This window comes from Euleptes europaea, chromosome 20, assembly GCF_029931775.1.
Source record: "Euleptes europaea isolate rEulEur1 chromosome 20, rEulEur1.hap1, whole genome shotgun sequence".
Taxonomy (NCBI): domain Eukaryota; kingdom Metazoa; phylum Chordata; class Lepidosauria; order Squamata; family Sphaerodactylidae; genus Euleptes; species Euleptes europaea.
The window spans coordinates 24567335-24581338 of NC_079331.1; the positions used below are offsets into that span (position 1 = coordinate 24567335).

The 14004-nt window shown below is 49.0% G+C and overlaps 2 protein-coding genes across 2 annotated transcripts in view; one reads left to right on the forward strand and one right to left on the reverse strand.

Moving 5' to 3' along the window:
• Nucleotides 1-2782, forward strand: part of SPG11 (SPG11 vesicle trafficking associated, spatacsin) — a 63689-nt gene extending 60907 nt beyond the window's left edge. The window contains exons 38-40 of the mRNA XM_056865730.1: nucleotides 729-884; nucleotides 2074-2225; nucleotides 2602-2782. Of these exons, the coding sequence (XP_056721708.1) occupies nucleotides 729-884; nucleotides 2074-2225; nucleotides 2602-2782 (489 nt within the window). The remainder of the gene's footprint in view (nucleotides 1-728; nucleotides 885-2073; nucleotides 2226-2601) is intronic.
• Nucleotides 2783-5266: 2484 nt separating this feature from the next.
• EIF3J (eukaryotic translation initiation factor 3 subunit J) lies at nucleotides 5267-10076 on the reverse strand. Its single transcript, XM_056865737.1, has 8 exons — nucleotides 10037-10076; nucleotides 9825-9940; nucleotides 8614-8674; nucleotides 8307-8398; nucleotides 7569-7683; nucleotides 7209-7367; nucleotides 6421-6494; nucleotides 5267-5691 (listed from the first exon to the last, which is right to left on the reverse strand). The coding sequence occupies exons 1-8, from the start codon at nucleotides 10059-10061 to the stop codon at nucleotides 5572-5574; spliced, it is 762 nt and encodes a 253-aa protein (XP_056721715.1). The 5' UTR covers nucleotides 10062-10076; the 3' UTR covers nucleotides 5267-5571.
• Between the last annotated feature and the right edge of the window lie 3928 nt (nucleotides 10077-14004).

Here is a 14004-nt window from a genome sequence, read left to right on the forward strand (position 1 = left end):
TCTTTTTTTTCTTGTTTCTTTTTTCTTTTCTTTTTTTTTTATATTGTAAAATTCAATAAAAAATTATAAAAAAAAAAAAAAAAAAAAAAAAAAAGAAACAACTGAACCGTCTTCAGACTGTACATCAAGGTCCTCAGCATCGCTGGCCTCTGTAGACATCCAAACCGCTCACAGCAGCAACTCACGGCAGTAGCTCACCAACTCCAATAGAACTTCCAGCTCTCAGCGCAGTCTATCTGGGCCCATAACCCTTTCGCGCACAGCTTGTCTGGACTTCAGGAGTTTACCTGGTAGCAACTTCACACCACGCAGTTCTGCTATGTACAGTTTATTTACAATATCTACAGAGTCCTTTGGCTGTTAACATTCACAGCTCTGAGCAACAGCATGCTCCGCCAGCATGTATATTTCAGGCAAGAGGTAACTTACATTCAATACACAGACTTATATACACATTCATGACCAATCACAGTTCACCTGAGATGAGTCATTCTGGAAATCCCCATTCCTGGCTGTACAAACTGGATCAGACCAGCATCATCACATGACTTAGCTGTCACTCTGATCAGTATGATCTGTTTAGCAAACTGCAGACTAGGCATAACTTTGACATATGTTGACAGTTTTGAAGGTCTGAAGGCGGCGAAGGCCCCTGAGATGGTGGCTGTCCATGCAGCAGCTGGGCTTTCCTGCTGCACGTCAGACTCCCTCCTCTGCTCCCTTCCCAGGACTTCTGCGTGCGCCACTCCCTGCGCTGCAACAGGCTGACCAAGCTCATCACCCTGCAGCTCCATCTCCTGAACAGCGGCCGCAGCACCAAGCTGATCAGCCTCCGCCGGCAGGACCTGCTGGAGTGCATCGTGAACCTGCCCAGGTTCTACCAGGTAGGGAGGGGGGGGGGTCGACCCTTGCTGGGTCAGGCCGGAAGCCATCTCGTCCAGCATCCTGAATCCCACAGTAGCTAAACAGGCGGCGCCAGGAAGCTCACCGGCAGGGCACGGCGGGCTCCCTCTGGCTTCTCCCTAGCCACATCATCATGGTGGGCAGCTCTGGGCCTTCCCTGTCTGGGAGTCTCTCATGTTCCCTTTTACAGCGTCTTCAGCCAGTCGCCATCTTCGTGTCCTTGTGTGAAGAAATGCTCCCTTTCTCCTTTCCTAAATCCTACTTCCGATCTGTTTCGGTAGCCTTAAGTTATGAAAGAGGAAGGAAAAGTTCTGCCCATGCCACATCTCGATGTACTCTATTGTATTCCTCCCCCACACACACAGTCATCTGTTTTTCTGAACAGAATAGCCTCAAATGCTTCTTCCTTTCCTCCTTCATACTTTTGGCTGCTCTTTTACTTCCTTACCCATCCTGCTTTTTGAACCATGAAGGCCTCAAAGAGACTCACAACGTTTAAAAAATATAATCATATTAATAAGATGCTTAGGTTCTGAGACTTTTACCAGTTGGGGTGGGTGTATGTGAACGTTTTTCAGACATTTTCTTCTCTCTGGATCTTTTGCTTATGAGTTTTATTGTTTTATTATGTAGGAAATTTATATTCCACTTCTCCACACTTTAGTCAAGGTGGCTTAGATCTCTGGCTGCTGGTACAATATACAGTCTTATTTGTTTTAATTTTAATTTCACTTTATGCACTTCCAAATAGAAAAGCAGCCATGATAGTTCTAAATAAAATAAAAATCCCCAGTTCAAGGGATAACATTTACCGGTGATATTTACTTCACAGGTAAATGTCTTGCAACTTTTGTTAAGTTTGCTTTTTGCCCAGTTGTGGCAATTTTTTTTTAAAGTACAGATTGTTTCCAATTAACTTTCTAGAAGAATTTTCCAGGCGATAGTGTTGGGGAGGTGGAAGAGGAAGCCCCTCCCCCAGATGTTATCAAACCACATCAGGCCCTGCCTCTGGACCCAGGGAGGGGCTTTCTGAGAGGTAACAGACTGGCCCAAGTTGCAACCACCAAGACTGGATATGCACAGTAAAATGACAATTTTCCCTTTCCCAGCGTGCTGACCTGTCTGTCCCCCCTCTCTTCCTGTCACCCTCCCCAAAATCTCTCTCTCTAGGCTGCTATTGTGGCAGATGCCTATGACTTTGTCCCTGACTGGTCGGAGGTCCTGTATCAGCAAGTGATTGTCAAGGGTGACTTCAGCTACCTGGAGGAGTACAAGCAGCGCGGCCTGCTCAAGGCGAGCACCTTTGAGGACATCGCTCAGAAGTGAGTCCTCTGGGCAGTCCAAGCACTTTGCTGTCCACAGGCCAGCCCGTCTGAGGCTCTCCCCTAAAGCACGCTTTCTGTACAGGTAGAACGCTGGGCTGTGTGGCTGCAAGGAAGGAGCCCGCCCTCTCCTGGCCTCTGGGACCACAGCTCTGTCCTGTTGAACCCTCTCCTCTCACCCCGAGGGGGGTACTGAGCTGGTTTAAAATATATAGTTTAAAATCTTAGCTAAGCATCAATTTAAAAATCCATTGAACCATGTAATGGAACCTCAATGGAACAATGAACCTCAATTCCATCCTTGTCACTTAAGCCCTGGATTGAGCTATTAGCGGAGGGCCTGAAGCCCTGTTAAGAGAGAGCCCTTCTTTTCCAGGCTGAAGCGGCACCCAGGCAGCGTGGCTCCTCTGAAGAACCTGAAGAGGCTTCTGACTTACTGTGAGGATATCTATGTCTATTACAAGCTGGCTTATGACCACCAGCTCTTTGACGTGGTGACCATGCTGCTGCAGGATCCCCAGACTGGCTGTTGCTTGAATGACCTTTTGGCAAACTAGGCCGCACATTGAAAGGACAGCTGGAGCCACAACTGCTGGAGCTGTGAGAGAGCAGAAGGCAACCCCCCCTTCAGAATCTGCCCTGTTCCTGCTTTTTTTCTGTTGGCGGTGGGAAACAGTGATGTTAATTTGTAAACTTCAGGGTCGTTTCACTACTAGTATTGACTGCTGTACAGACCCTACAAAAGAAATATTTGTACAAACAGAAGGTCCTGTCTCTGGGACCTTTTGTGCGGAGATGCTTCTGCTGCACCAAGAAGCTATCTCGCCAGCCAGAGAAGCGTGAAATGGAAGTCTTTTGCTGCTGGGTTACAAAATGGGGGGGGGGGGGCAGGGTCTTGGTCAGTTTTCTACCTTGCAGTTCAATTTGTCTGTGGGATTTACAGTTGAAAGAGGACACTTTACTGTATTAAAAATGTTTTGTAAATATCTAATCTTCGGTGTATTAAAGAGTCCATCCCTTTACGTTATCTTGTTTCACTTGTTTAGCAACACCTTGTATTTACTTCCATAAAGCCTAAAAAATGCCCTCCTGCTTTTTGAAGTTCTTGGCGAGCGATTTCTTCAGCTCTGGCTCAATGCCCTAGGGCTCTAGGTGTCATGTTTGTCTATCTCTGAGTAAATGTTAGCCCACAGAGCTGCCACCAGAACAAATTGAGCAGCTCAGGAAGTGGCTGGCCCTGTCCAAATGTGATGATAAACCTGCTGACTTAAACTGCAACTTGCTGCAGAAACTGTAGTTATTCTGTCAGGCAGACAGAGAAACGTGGTTGGGGCAGCTGCTGCTTCTCCCCCTCTGCACCAGCTACCTGGAATGCCCCACTGCTACCAAAGCCTTGCTCTATAGCCGCAGTCCACATGCTGTTGGTGGACTGCACTCCACGGGCGGGGACACTTGGGCTCCTTGGAGACCTGAGCCAGTGATGCACCACCTTCCCTCTTTCTTCCAGCCATCTTTGCTGTTACTGCACAATTCCTGGTCCCCCCCGCCCCGCCCAATGAAAATGTAGTTTCACTCACTTGCTCTTGGGCTGCAAAGGGGCTGGAAACATTCTCTCAGGCTGGCTGCAGTCATATCCTTATCCCTGTGTGTGTGTGGGGGGTGGGGACATGCAGTCAGGACCACATTGCTAGGTTTTGAGGGCCTCTTGTGTCAAACTTTCTCCCTTTAACTATGGGAGCAAAATGACCAGTTTTCCTGTTGCCCCTGCACAACCATTTGCATATGGGTGCCCAAACAAAAATGCCCGTTCCCTCCTGCCCTGTTTGTATATATCAATCTGCCCTGCTGACACCATCTAAAGGTCTTGCATCCTGGGCACTGCTTTAGGCTCCAAATGCAGCACTCTCCCAACACCTCCTGTGCTGTTCAAATTACATAATGGCCAAAGGTTTTAACCATCATATGAGTGTTGGGTGATGGACGTGCACACACACACCCTGCCCCATGCAGCACGAAAAAACAGCACTATGGGGGCTCGTCAGTGCTGGGGTTTATTCTGTAAATCCCTGAGAATAGTAGAGCCTGTATAATGCACAGACAGCAAGCATCAACAGGAGCCAGGCTTGTGGGGGGGGGGAACCCTCCACTATAAACATACGCAGCTTCCCTACCAGTTGTTAACACTCATTCAGTGTACAATCTCAAATCCTCACTGGATGATAACAGGATTATCCACTACCCCCAGCTTTATTTGGAAACCGCTCCAATGGTCTGACTCCCGTCAACTCAAACTGTCCCCTTGTATTTGCTCCACTGTCATCGTCCCCCAATCCAAGGGCGCTCCAAGTGCTGCTCCATCCATCTCTCAGAGGCAATGAAGGCCAGCCAGACCCCTCTGCCTGCCCCTTTGCTACCCACAGAATGCAGTTTCTTTAGGGAGGGTTCATGCAGCAGTAAAGCCGCCAGGTGCCTGTGGCAAAGATGCAGCTTCTGGGGTTTTCCCCACATGAGCACCAGATCCCACCCCCGCTGGAAATAGAGGCAAACAAAGCTCTCAGCCCTCACAATAGTGATTTTATTAAATTAGTTACTTTTATAAAACATTGCAGATGTCATAATTGTTAACATAACAATTTGCCCAACTGTCGTAACTGTTGCAGTTTGATAAGCAGGATTTCTGTAAATGAGAGAAAACGGTGCTGAACTACAGCCCCCGAGACCAGGTGGCAAAGAATCCCCCACGAGTCAGAAAAGTGGGCGCGTTGACCCCACTTTGACGTTTCCCAATGCAACAGATCCAGCCTAAACCAGTGTTAGTTGCTGCTTTCAAGTTCTGAAGGGAGAAGAATTTCACAGCTGGGTTTCCAAGCGCAGAATCCTCCCCCTACAGCCATTTGCCAGCCTACTGCAAACATCTCAAGCTCTAAGTGTACAGATAAAGTCATTCTTAATACTACTGCTGCACACCCTGTGCCTGCCGCAAACTGCTTTTGTTATCTGGGTGGAGAGTCAGTTGGAGAGCGCAGTTGAGGTTATTACTATGTGGCGCTGGTAACCTAATTTGGGCCTTGCGTTTCCAATTTGGTGCTGCTTCTGCTGCTATGAAGTCAAATATTCTTAAAAGTTCTGTCCTGTCCTATGATCAAGCAAGCAAACTGAGCCTCAATTTTATTCCCTTGACGTCGAGATGGGCATCCAATGCTTTTGCAGCCAGGTGCCGACAGGCTGCCAGCACAAAAATACTGCATTTTGATTGTAGCATTTGGCAGAATTGAAAGGAAATAAGTTGTGCTACACATTTATGAGATTCTGGGCAACAGAAAGACAACAGAAAGGAGGAGAAATGTCACATGAAGTCTTCGAAGTCTTGAACGTAGCCCCCATAATCCGCAAGGTCGTCTTTCATGGTTGCTTTTAAGCCCCCGCCTGGCACCACACCTTTCTTCTTCTTTTTGGCTTTATTTTGCTGGAGGAAAAGACCAGAGAACCCAGCTTTATTTAGGGTCAAAAACAATGAGTGTGTAAAGACAGCACCCTCAGCTTAAACAGCAGGAAAAGAATAGTTCATAAATCCAGAGTAGAAAAAAAGCTGCTCAAAGATTTCTCTTACAGAAGAAGAGTTGGGTTTTATAACCTGCTTTTCTCTACTTTTAAGGAGTCTCAAACTGCCTTACAATTGCTTTCCCTTCCCCTCCCCACAATAGACACCTTGTGATGCAGGTGGGGCTGAGAGAGCTCTAAGAGAGCTGTGACTGGCCCACAGAGACCCAGCTGGCTTCATGTGTAGGAGTGGGGAATCAAGCCCGGTTCTCCAGGTTAGAGTCCGCCACTCTTAACCATTACGCCACGTGGGCCATTTCTTCTGCGCTGAAAAGATGACCAGCAACTTTGGGATCACATTTGAGGACTAGCTTGTGCACAGCATAATGAAGCTACTGAAAAGAAAACCAACATTTTCTTAGTCAACAAAAAATTGCTTAGTCAACAAACAATCTTGCCTTCATTTTTGTACAGCAATTAAAGGAAGGATGCTAAGTGTACACAGTGAGTGGAGATGGACAGGAAGACATCAACACTGCCCCCCTCTTGCATTAAATGAAAGGCAACATGCAAAAGACAACAGAGCAACGGTTACAGAAGCTCGGATTAATCCTCCCCCACCCTGACTCAGAAAGCAAGAATGGTCAATACTTACCTTCTCTTGTTTCTGCTTCTCGCTGCATAGAACTGTCAAGGAATTTGTGACCTTTTTCAAGTCATCAACTTCCACTAAATGAAAAATAAAAGCGGTGTGTGTGTGTCATTTATAGGCCTTTCTGAGCACATCAGGACACGTTCCTCCGAAGCCTTCATTCCATTATATTTTCTTGGGGAAGAGTGAAGTTCTTTGCTTGCCTTCCCCTGGAAACTCTGATCTACTTTAGAGATCCTGGAAGCTGGCACCCTGAATCTGTTTCCTGTCCTCTTGACATACCCCCCCACCCCCGCGCTCAACCTTTCCCCCTTTCTCTTGCTACAGGAAAACGAGCAACTTGTTGAGAGTTGACAGTGGCTGGAGAATGAAATAGACAGGAAGCAGGTGGAGGACAGAAATGACCAAAGGTCTGTTCTTGCAAGTAATAAAGCCTCAAGATACACTTAGTATCAAATGTAGGTATATTTGCACTTTGAACAAAACTACAGCATTTATACTGAGAAATTTAAACATTCCAAATATTTCAATCTTATGTGCCTGGTAATTAAGGGGACATTTTATGATCTTACCACAGCAAAGTAAATCTTTGACAAATAGTAAATACTGTATTCCCCCAACTCCAACATATTTTTTTCCAGGAAAATGCACATAGGTGTTTTTCCCTTAAGATTTGTAAATATCCAGAAAATATTACCTCTTGAAATAAAAGCTGCCCTGTTTCGCTTGTCTGATTTCCATGTTTATAAACAGAATCAACATACAAAGGAAGTGCTTTATAATGTACTTACATGAAATACAAATGTCTCGAACTAATGTTTCCAAAAAGCCAGCATAATATAGAGATTTCTCATACTGTGTTATTTTTTCTTTTAAAACTTTGCCGAATTCCGTAAAGTCATCTTTTGAAGATGGATTCATAGCATCTATTCCAAATGTGTTGTTCACACCTGCAGAGGAAAGGCCAGACATTAGGGAGAGCTGACGACAGAGTTCCAAAGTTAGGATGCCTAATTGTGGGCATCCGTAGACTTCTGAATGCAGGCAATTCGCTGACAATTATTACTTGTCTAGTACCCTTGAAATTTGGCAGGCTGAACACACACACAGCCATGTCACCACCACAGGATTTCAGCTGCCTTTGAACTCACCAAAAGTTTCTTTTGCTAATTCAAGGTCAGCCTCTTCTTGTAATTTCTGTAGCCGGAGTTTATCTGCTAACAGTTCTTCTGGCGTCAGTTCCTTAGTCTCTTCTGATGCCTCTAACTTTTAAAAAAATACAAAACCAAATTCAATGACATGCAGAAACTCTCAAACAGCGGTTCAGTGCTATTTACTACAACTAAGCTGAAAGGTAGGTTTATACAACAGACATTTACATCTCTGACCCTCAATTTCTTAGTTTTTCTAAATATATTCACCAACAAGTAAAGAAGCATGCAGAAGTCGTACAAATAAATACTAAACCGAACTCTTCCTTTACTGTTACCATATAGGAGACTCTAATTCAGAGATGAATCACAGGAGCAAGCTTGCCTACCCCAGAACCATCATGCACATTTGAGAAGCTGCAGAACACCTCTCTGACCTAACCTTACTCAGTGGTCTCCATGCAAATGCAAGGGGCTGGCTTGGGGCAGCCACATGTCCAGCAGCCACTCAAATCTGTGGCAACTGAGGATGCTGCAGGTTGCCACATGGCACAAACCCAACCAATTCAGACCAAGTGACTGCAAAGCCAATCTTCAGAAAATTCTTCCCTGAACTCTCACACCCACCTCTCTATAATGACCACCTTTGGAAGAGCGGATTCTGCTTCAGACGCCTGGTTTCCTTCAGGCAGCAGGACACAGAAGTGGCTCACCTCTCTCCACTAAAAAAAGCCTTACCCTTTTTTTAATCTCCTCTTGCTTTTTCTTCTGCTGATTTTCCCTCTCTTTTATTTTTTCTGCTATTTTCTTCTTTTCTGAAACTTTGGGCTCTGCGAACAGGGCACAACATCATCTTTTAAAAAATGCTAAGAACTTCAGGAAAAAGAAGCACTATTAAGCCAGGCACAATCAGCACGTGTCCCGCCTGCACTTCCATCTCATGCAAATTACGTACAACAGGGTGGCTTCAAGACTCCCAAATGCCCAAGCATCAAGCCCACAGCTTGGGCTCTCTACATCCACTGCAGCCTCCTTTGCCACTTACCTGGTTTTACCTCCACCTCCTTTTCCTCCTCCTCCTCCTCCTCTTCATCATCCCAGTTATCCTAGAGAAGGAAGAACACCACCAAAAGTGGAACCTGTTATCAGTCTTGGAATACCACCTGTGCCTGCCAGTTAGTTCAGCAGCAGAGCTGTGGCAGCCCTCGCACCCTGGCTCCACATGTCCAAACTGAAGGAACTTAATATCGCATGAGAAACCCAGGGCACAACAGAGAATGGGAACCCTGACAGGATGTTGCACTGAGAAACAGCTGTTGACCTGGGTTTTAGAGCCAGCCGCAAGCGATTCCTACTCCAGCAGAAAAAAGATTCTCCTAGAGACAGCAGCTTCCAGCCATGGCCGCCACAACATGACCATACCTGTGCACATTACCAGGTGAGGAGCAGGCTCTGCAGAACGTGTTCTTGGAAACTTGCAATAAAGTAGACTTAATTACTGCCTCTAGAGACTTCAGCCACCAGCATAAATGGCGTGTTGCTCGGAAAAGAGGGAGGCACTTTGCACATCCCAAGAGTCTCGGGACGCTTCACCTGCAGAAGGCTCAGCGCTTCCCCTGGCCTCCCTCAGTGCTTCGAGCTCATTTGCCCACCCTCCCCCACGGTAGCCAGCCAGCCAGCCATCCTTGGAATGCAGCTGGTTTACCCCACAGCCTCCGCTTCCTATCTAAACCAGGCGACGTTTCCATAAGCCCCACATAGCGCCCAAGAGACCTGACGGCCCCTTCCTTTGGGGACACAAAGTTCTTGAACAGGGGACTCGCAGCTGGGCCATCAGGCCAGGAGAGGAGAGGCGGGTCAGCCCGGAGAACTGACTGAGGGCGGCGCTTGAAACACACTTGTAACCGCCCCCCCCCCAGCCGGTTCCTGGCACGTCAACCCCCCGCAGAACCCCCACAGCCCCTCTGGCGCGGCGGGCGGGGCAGACCTCGACCCTCCTCCCAGGCAGAGGGTGGGGCTGAGCCGCCCCGGCTAGGAAACCAGCACGCGCACGCGCGCGCACCCCCCCCCCCGGCCGCGACACAGACGTCTGGGTTCGCCTCCGCTAGGCCGGTGAAGCGGCCCCCGCGGCCCCCACCCACCCACCCCCATAAAACCGCCCCCCGCCTCTTGCCAGCGGGTCTCCGCCAGCGCCGCCGCCCGAGAAGCCCCCGGGAGCCGCGGCCAGAGGCCCAGGCCCCGCGGCCCACCGCCCACCTTGACGTCGTCGTCCTCGTCCTCGCCGGCCCAGCGGTCGACCGCGCCGGCGCCGGCCGTGGGCAGCGGGCGGAGGGCTCCGGCCAGGGGCGGCGCCGCCTCGAAGCTGTCGGCGTCTGCGGGAGAGACCAGAGGGGGAGAGCCGCGTTAGGGGCGGGGGGCGGCGGCAGAGGGACCCGGGGCGGGGGGCGGCGCGGCGGGGCCGGACCTACCCCAGGAATCCGCCTCGGCCGCCATCGCGCTCCGTCGCCCAGAACGAGGCCGCGCACGGCACGCCGGGATAGCGGCGCAAGCGCCGGAAGCGGAAGGGGCTCGCCCCGTCCACCGCCCTGCAGCGCTTCCGGGTTAACCCGTGCGGGCGCTGGGCCAATCGCGTGCGGAGCAGCCGGGGGCGGGGAGGAAAGAGGCCTGCGCAGGCGCCGTGGCGCCCCGGTTCCGCGGCCCTTCGTGGGGGGGGAGGAGGAGGGAGCTCCTTTTTTTCCCCACACACACACACACACACGCGGGGCAACTTACAAATACGGATAGAACGCATAGAATAAAATACACTGAAAACATAAAACTAAAATTAAAAATCGCTACAGGCTGCTGCTAAACTCAACCCGCCGCAGCCCCGACTGAAAGCATCGCCTTCGGCTGCCTCAGAATCGAGAGTGGGGGGGGGTCCCGCCATGGAGGGGCTGCCGCTGAAAAGGGGGCCGCGGAGGCCTCCAGTATTTGCGTAGGGACACCCCTGTCGTGAGCCTCCTTCTCCCAGCGTCCTCTCTGGCTTTTATGCCAGCACAGGTTAATGGCCAAAGCCTGCCTTGTTCCTGTAGAAATTCCCCAGAGAGTTAACCCATCTCTTCTTAGGGCTGAGTCGTCCCAAGCCAGAAGCTCCACTCCAGTTCCTGCTGCTGTTCCCACTAGTGCTAGCGGAAAAGTTGCTCTGAGACCTTTTAAAGTCATTTGGATTCAAGTGGAGGCCATCTATTTTTTTAAAAACATGGTTGGCTTGTCCAACAATGTTCCCCAATGCATTATCAATCTGAATATTTCAACTGTGCACCACCATCTCACCCACACAGTGAGACATCTCATATCCAGCTAACTCAACAGGTGGAACAGGCAGCACTTCCAAAACCCGGAGGACCCTGGGGGTTCTAGATGTTAACCTCTTCCGTCACAACCTAATTTTGCCCTTCCAGGACATAGAATCATAGAGTTGGAAGGGACTGCCAGGGTCATCTAGTCCAACCCCCTGCACAATGCAGGAAATTCACAACTACCTCCCTCCCCCCCACACCCTCCATGCCCAGAAGATGGCCAAGATGCCCTCCCTCTCATCATCTGCCTGTCATAGAATCAGCATTGCTGACAGATGGCCATCTAGCCTCTGCTTAAAAACCTCTAGGGAAGGAAAGCTTACCACCTCCCAAGGAAGTCTGTTCCACTGAGGAACCGCTCTGTTAGAAATTTCTTCCTAATGTCAAAACAGAAACTCTTTTGATTTCATTTCAACCCATTGGTTCTGGTCTGACCTTCTGGGGCAACAGAAAACAACTCAGCACCATCCTCCATATGACAGCCCTTCAAGTACTTGAAGATGGTTATCATATCCCCTCTCAGCCTTCTCCTCTAAACATACCTAGCTCCTTCAACCTTTCCTCATAGGACTTGGTCTCCAGACCCTTCACCATTTTTGTTGCCCCTCTGGACATGTGCCAGCATGGCTCCATTTCCTAGCATCACTGTTGATGCTGACAGGCAGCACAACACCTGGCTCCTCTCCTGCACTACTTACCAGCCCACTAGAATGGCCTGGGTAGTGCATACTAGCCCCATCTCGTCAGATCTCAGAAGCTAAGCAGAGTTGGCTCTGGCTAGTACTTGGGTGGGGGACCACCAAGGAAGTCCAGGTTTGCTATGCAGAGGCAGGCAGTGGCAAACCACCTCTGAATATCTCTTGCCTGGCTGCGACTTGATGGCACTTTACACACACCACAACTTTCATTGCAGGCAAGCAAGCAACAAACACACACCACACAGTCATCTTTCAGCATTCTTAAGGACAGAACAGGCCTCTCCCAACAACCCTCTCCACCCCACGGTCTGTCCCTGACATGATGACACTTCACTACATTAGGAATGGGCCCTTGCAAAGAGACTGTCCCCCACCACCACCACCCAGCCTAGCAGCCTTCAGCCCAGAGACTCTCATCCTTCCTGATGACAGAGCTTCCATCACCATGGGAGTGGAGGGCCTCTAGCAAGCCCCTGAGAGTGGCAGGCCTTGAACACACAACCCCCCACTCCACAAAATAGGCACACCAATATCCCCATAGGTTGTCTTCAGACACTCAGAAGTCCTTGCTGCTGTGAGACGGCACCCTCGTTGAAAGGGGTTCCTCCCTATTCAAAGTCATCTAAAACAGCCACCCCTGTTGTACCTTTCAGCTGTGAACTCCAAACATTATTGCACAAAAGCAGCTTTTCTGAGGAATGTAGTTCTACTCAAGGCTACTCTATACTGCATTTAGCCAAGGCTCGGGGGGGGGGGCTTAATTTGAAAAAGCCAGAGGGAGGTACATCAGAATCCTGCCTCATCACTTCTGGTCTGGATGTGCAAGGGAGAAAATATGAAACCCTGTTCTCTGTCTACGGCACTGGAAGTAGGCTTGCTTCCTGTTGAGAAAAACAGCGACTCCACATGTGTGGAGCTGTGCCCAGGAGTTCCATTTACCCGTTTCAGCTGGTTAGCCAGCTGCAGCCTTTTCGGGGTAGAATAGATCGGGTTGCTGTGGTGCATGCCCTGGTTACATCTAGATTAGATTACTGCAATGCACTCTACATGGGGTCGCCCTTGAAAAGTGTTTAGAAACTTCAACTGGTGCAAAATTCTACATCCAGGATGTTGACTGGAGGGGCCATAGGGACCATATCACTCCAGTCTTGGCCCATCTACACTGGCTCCCAAACTGTTTCCAGGCATAATTCAAGGTACTGGTCTTGACCTTTAAAGCTCTATATGGTTGTGACCCACATACATGAAGGACTGACCACTACAGTAATCTTTTAAAGGCCTTGTTCGGGTGCCCCCACATCATAGCCCCAAATCTTTATAACTCTTCCCCAAGAGAGATTTCTCAGTCCCCTTCTGTTGCCATCTTCCACCAGCAGGTGAAGACTTTTGTTTGGTATGTTCCTTCAGTGAGTCTTCCTTCCAGCCCCATGTTTTGTTTTTGTACCTTTCGATGTAGTTTCTCATTTTAATGGTGTGTTTTTTGTTGGTTTTAATGGGTGTGACACCCCTTCTCCACTCACACAAAGTGCCTACCCCCCTCTAAAGCCTCTCAGGTTCAAGGTACACATAGGTCAGGATGTCACAAGCTACTCTTCTCATCTCTTTTAAAATACAGAGAGAGCCATGACCATTTCACGCCTCAGGTTTTCCCTGTCTCACAGACATATCCACAGACAGGGCAGCCCAGCCCCCTTGAACCACAGGCCCTCCTGCACACAGAGCTGTTAGGGTTGGGGATTCAAACACTGTTCCATTCACAATCTGCCACCATTTAGTCATATCCTATAATATATACTTTTATTTACAGTACTAACGTAACACTGGCGAAAGTAAGGTAGAAGTTAAGATGTTTCGCTTCCACTGAACCTTTGCACTGTGGTCCTATTTCCCACAAGTGGGATCCTTTGGTTACACATTGACTATTTTCAACCAGCTCTAAGCAGCTCTTCTCCAGTTTCCCTCAGTCAGACCTCCTTTCCCCTCTCCCCAGCTGCCAACTCCCCTCTGCTGCTCTTAACTGCTGTTGTCTAACTCTCTCTCCCAATATTTTGTCATCTCTCATTGGTTGCTCTTAGGGACAGATGGAACCTACCCTGTCCATCAGAAATGGTTTTTAAGATGTGATTTTTATTGTGTTTTAATCCGTGAGCTGCCTTGGTGGCTCTTGTGAAGGTAGATAGAAGGCAGTCGTCTTGTTTGTGGCTTCCTGGAGGCACCTGGTTGGCCACTGTGTGAACAGACTCCTGGACTTGATGGGCCTAGGTCTGATCCAGTAGGGTCTTTCCTATGTTCTTAGAAATTTTGCAAAATAAATAGAACCTGGGCTGGCTAATGCAAGTCCTGTTTTGAATGAGCGCATCATTCTTTCTGGAGACCAGGCCCTTAGAGGAAAAGCTG

Excerpts from the sequence above, each read along its gene's own strand:
- EIF3J (XM_056865737.1), bottom strand. The coding sequence starts at position 10,061 with ATGGCGGCCGAGGCGGATTCCTGGG. Across the intron at positions 8,399-8,613 it reads GGAGGTGGAGGTAAAACCAG|AGCCCAAAGTTTCAGAAAAG; the intron begins GTAAGTGGCAAA and ends CCCTGTTCGCAG. Across the intron at positions 6,495-7,208 it reads TCGAGACATTTGTATTTCAT|TGGAAGTTGATGACTTGAAA; the intron begins GTAAGTACATTA and ends TTTTTCATTTAG.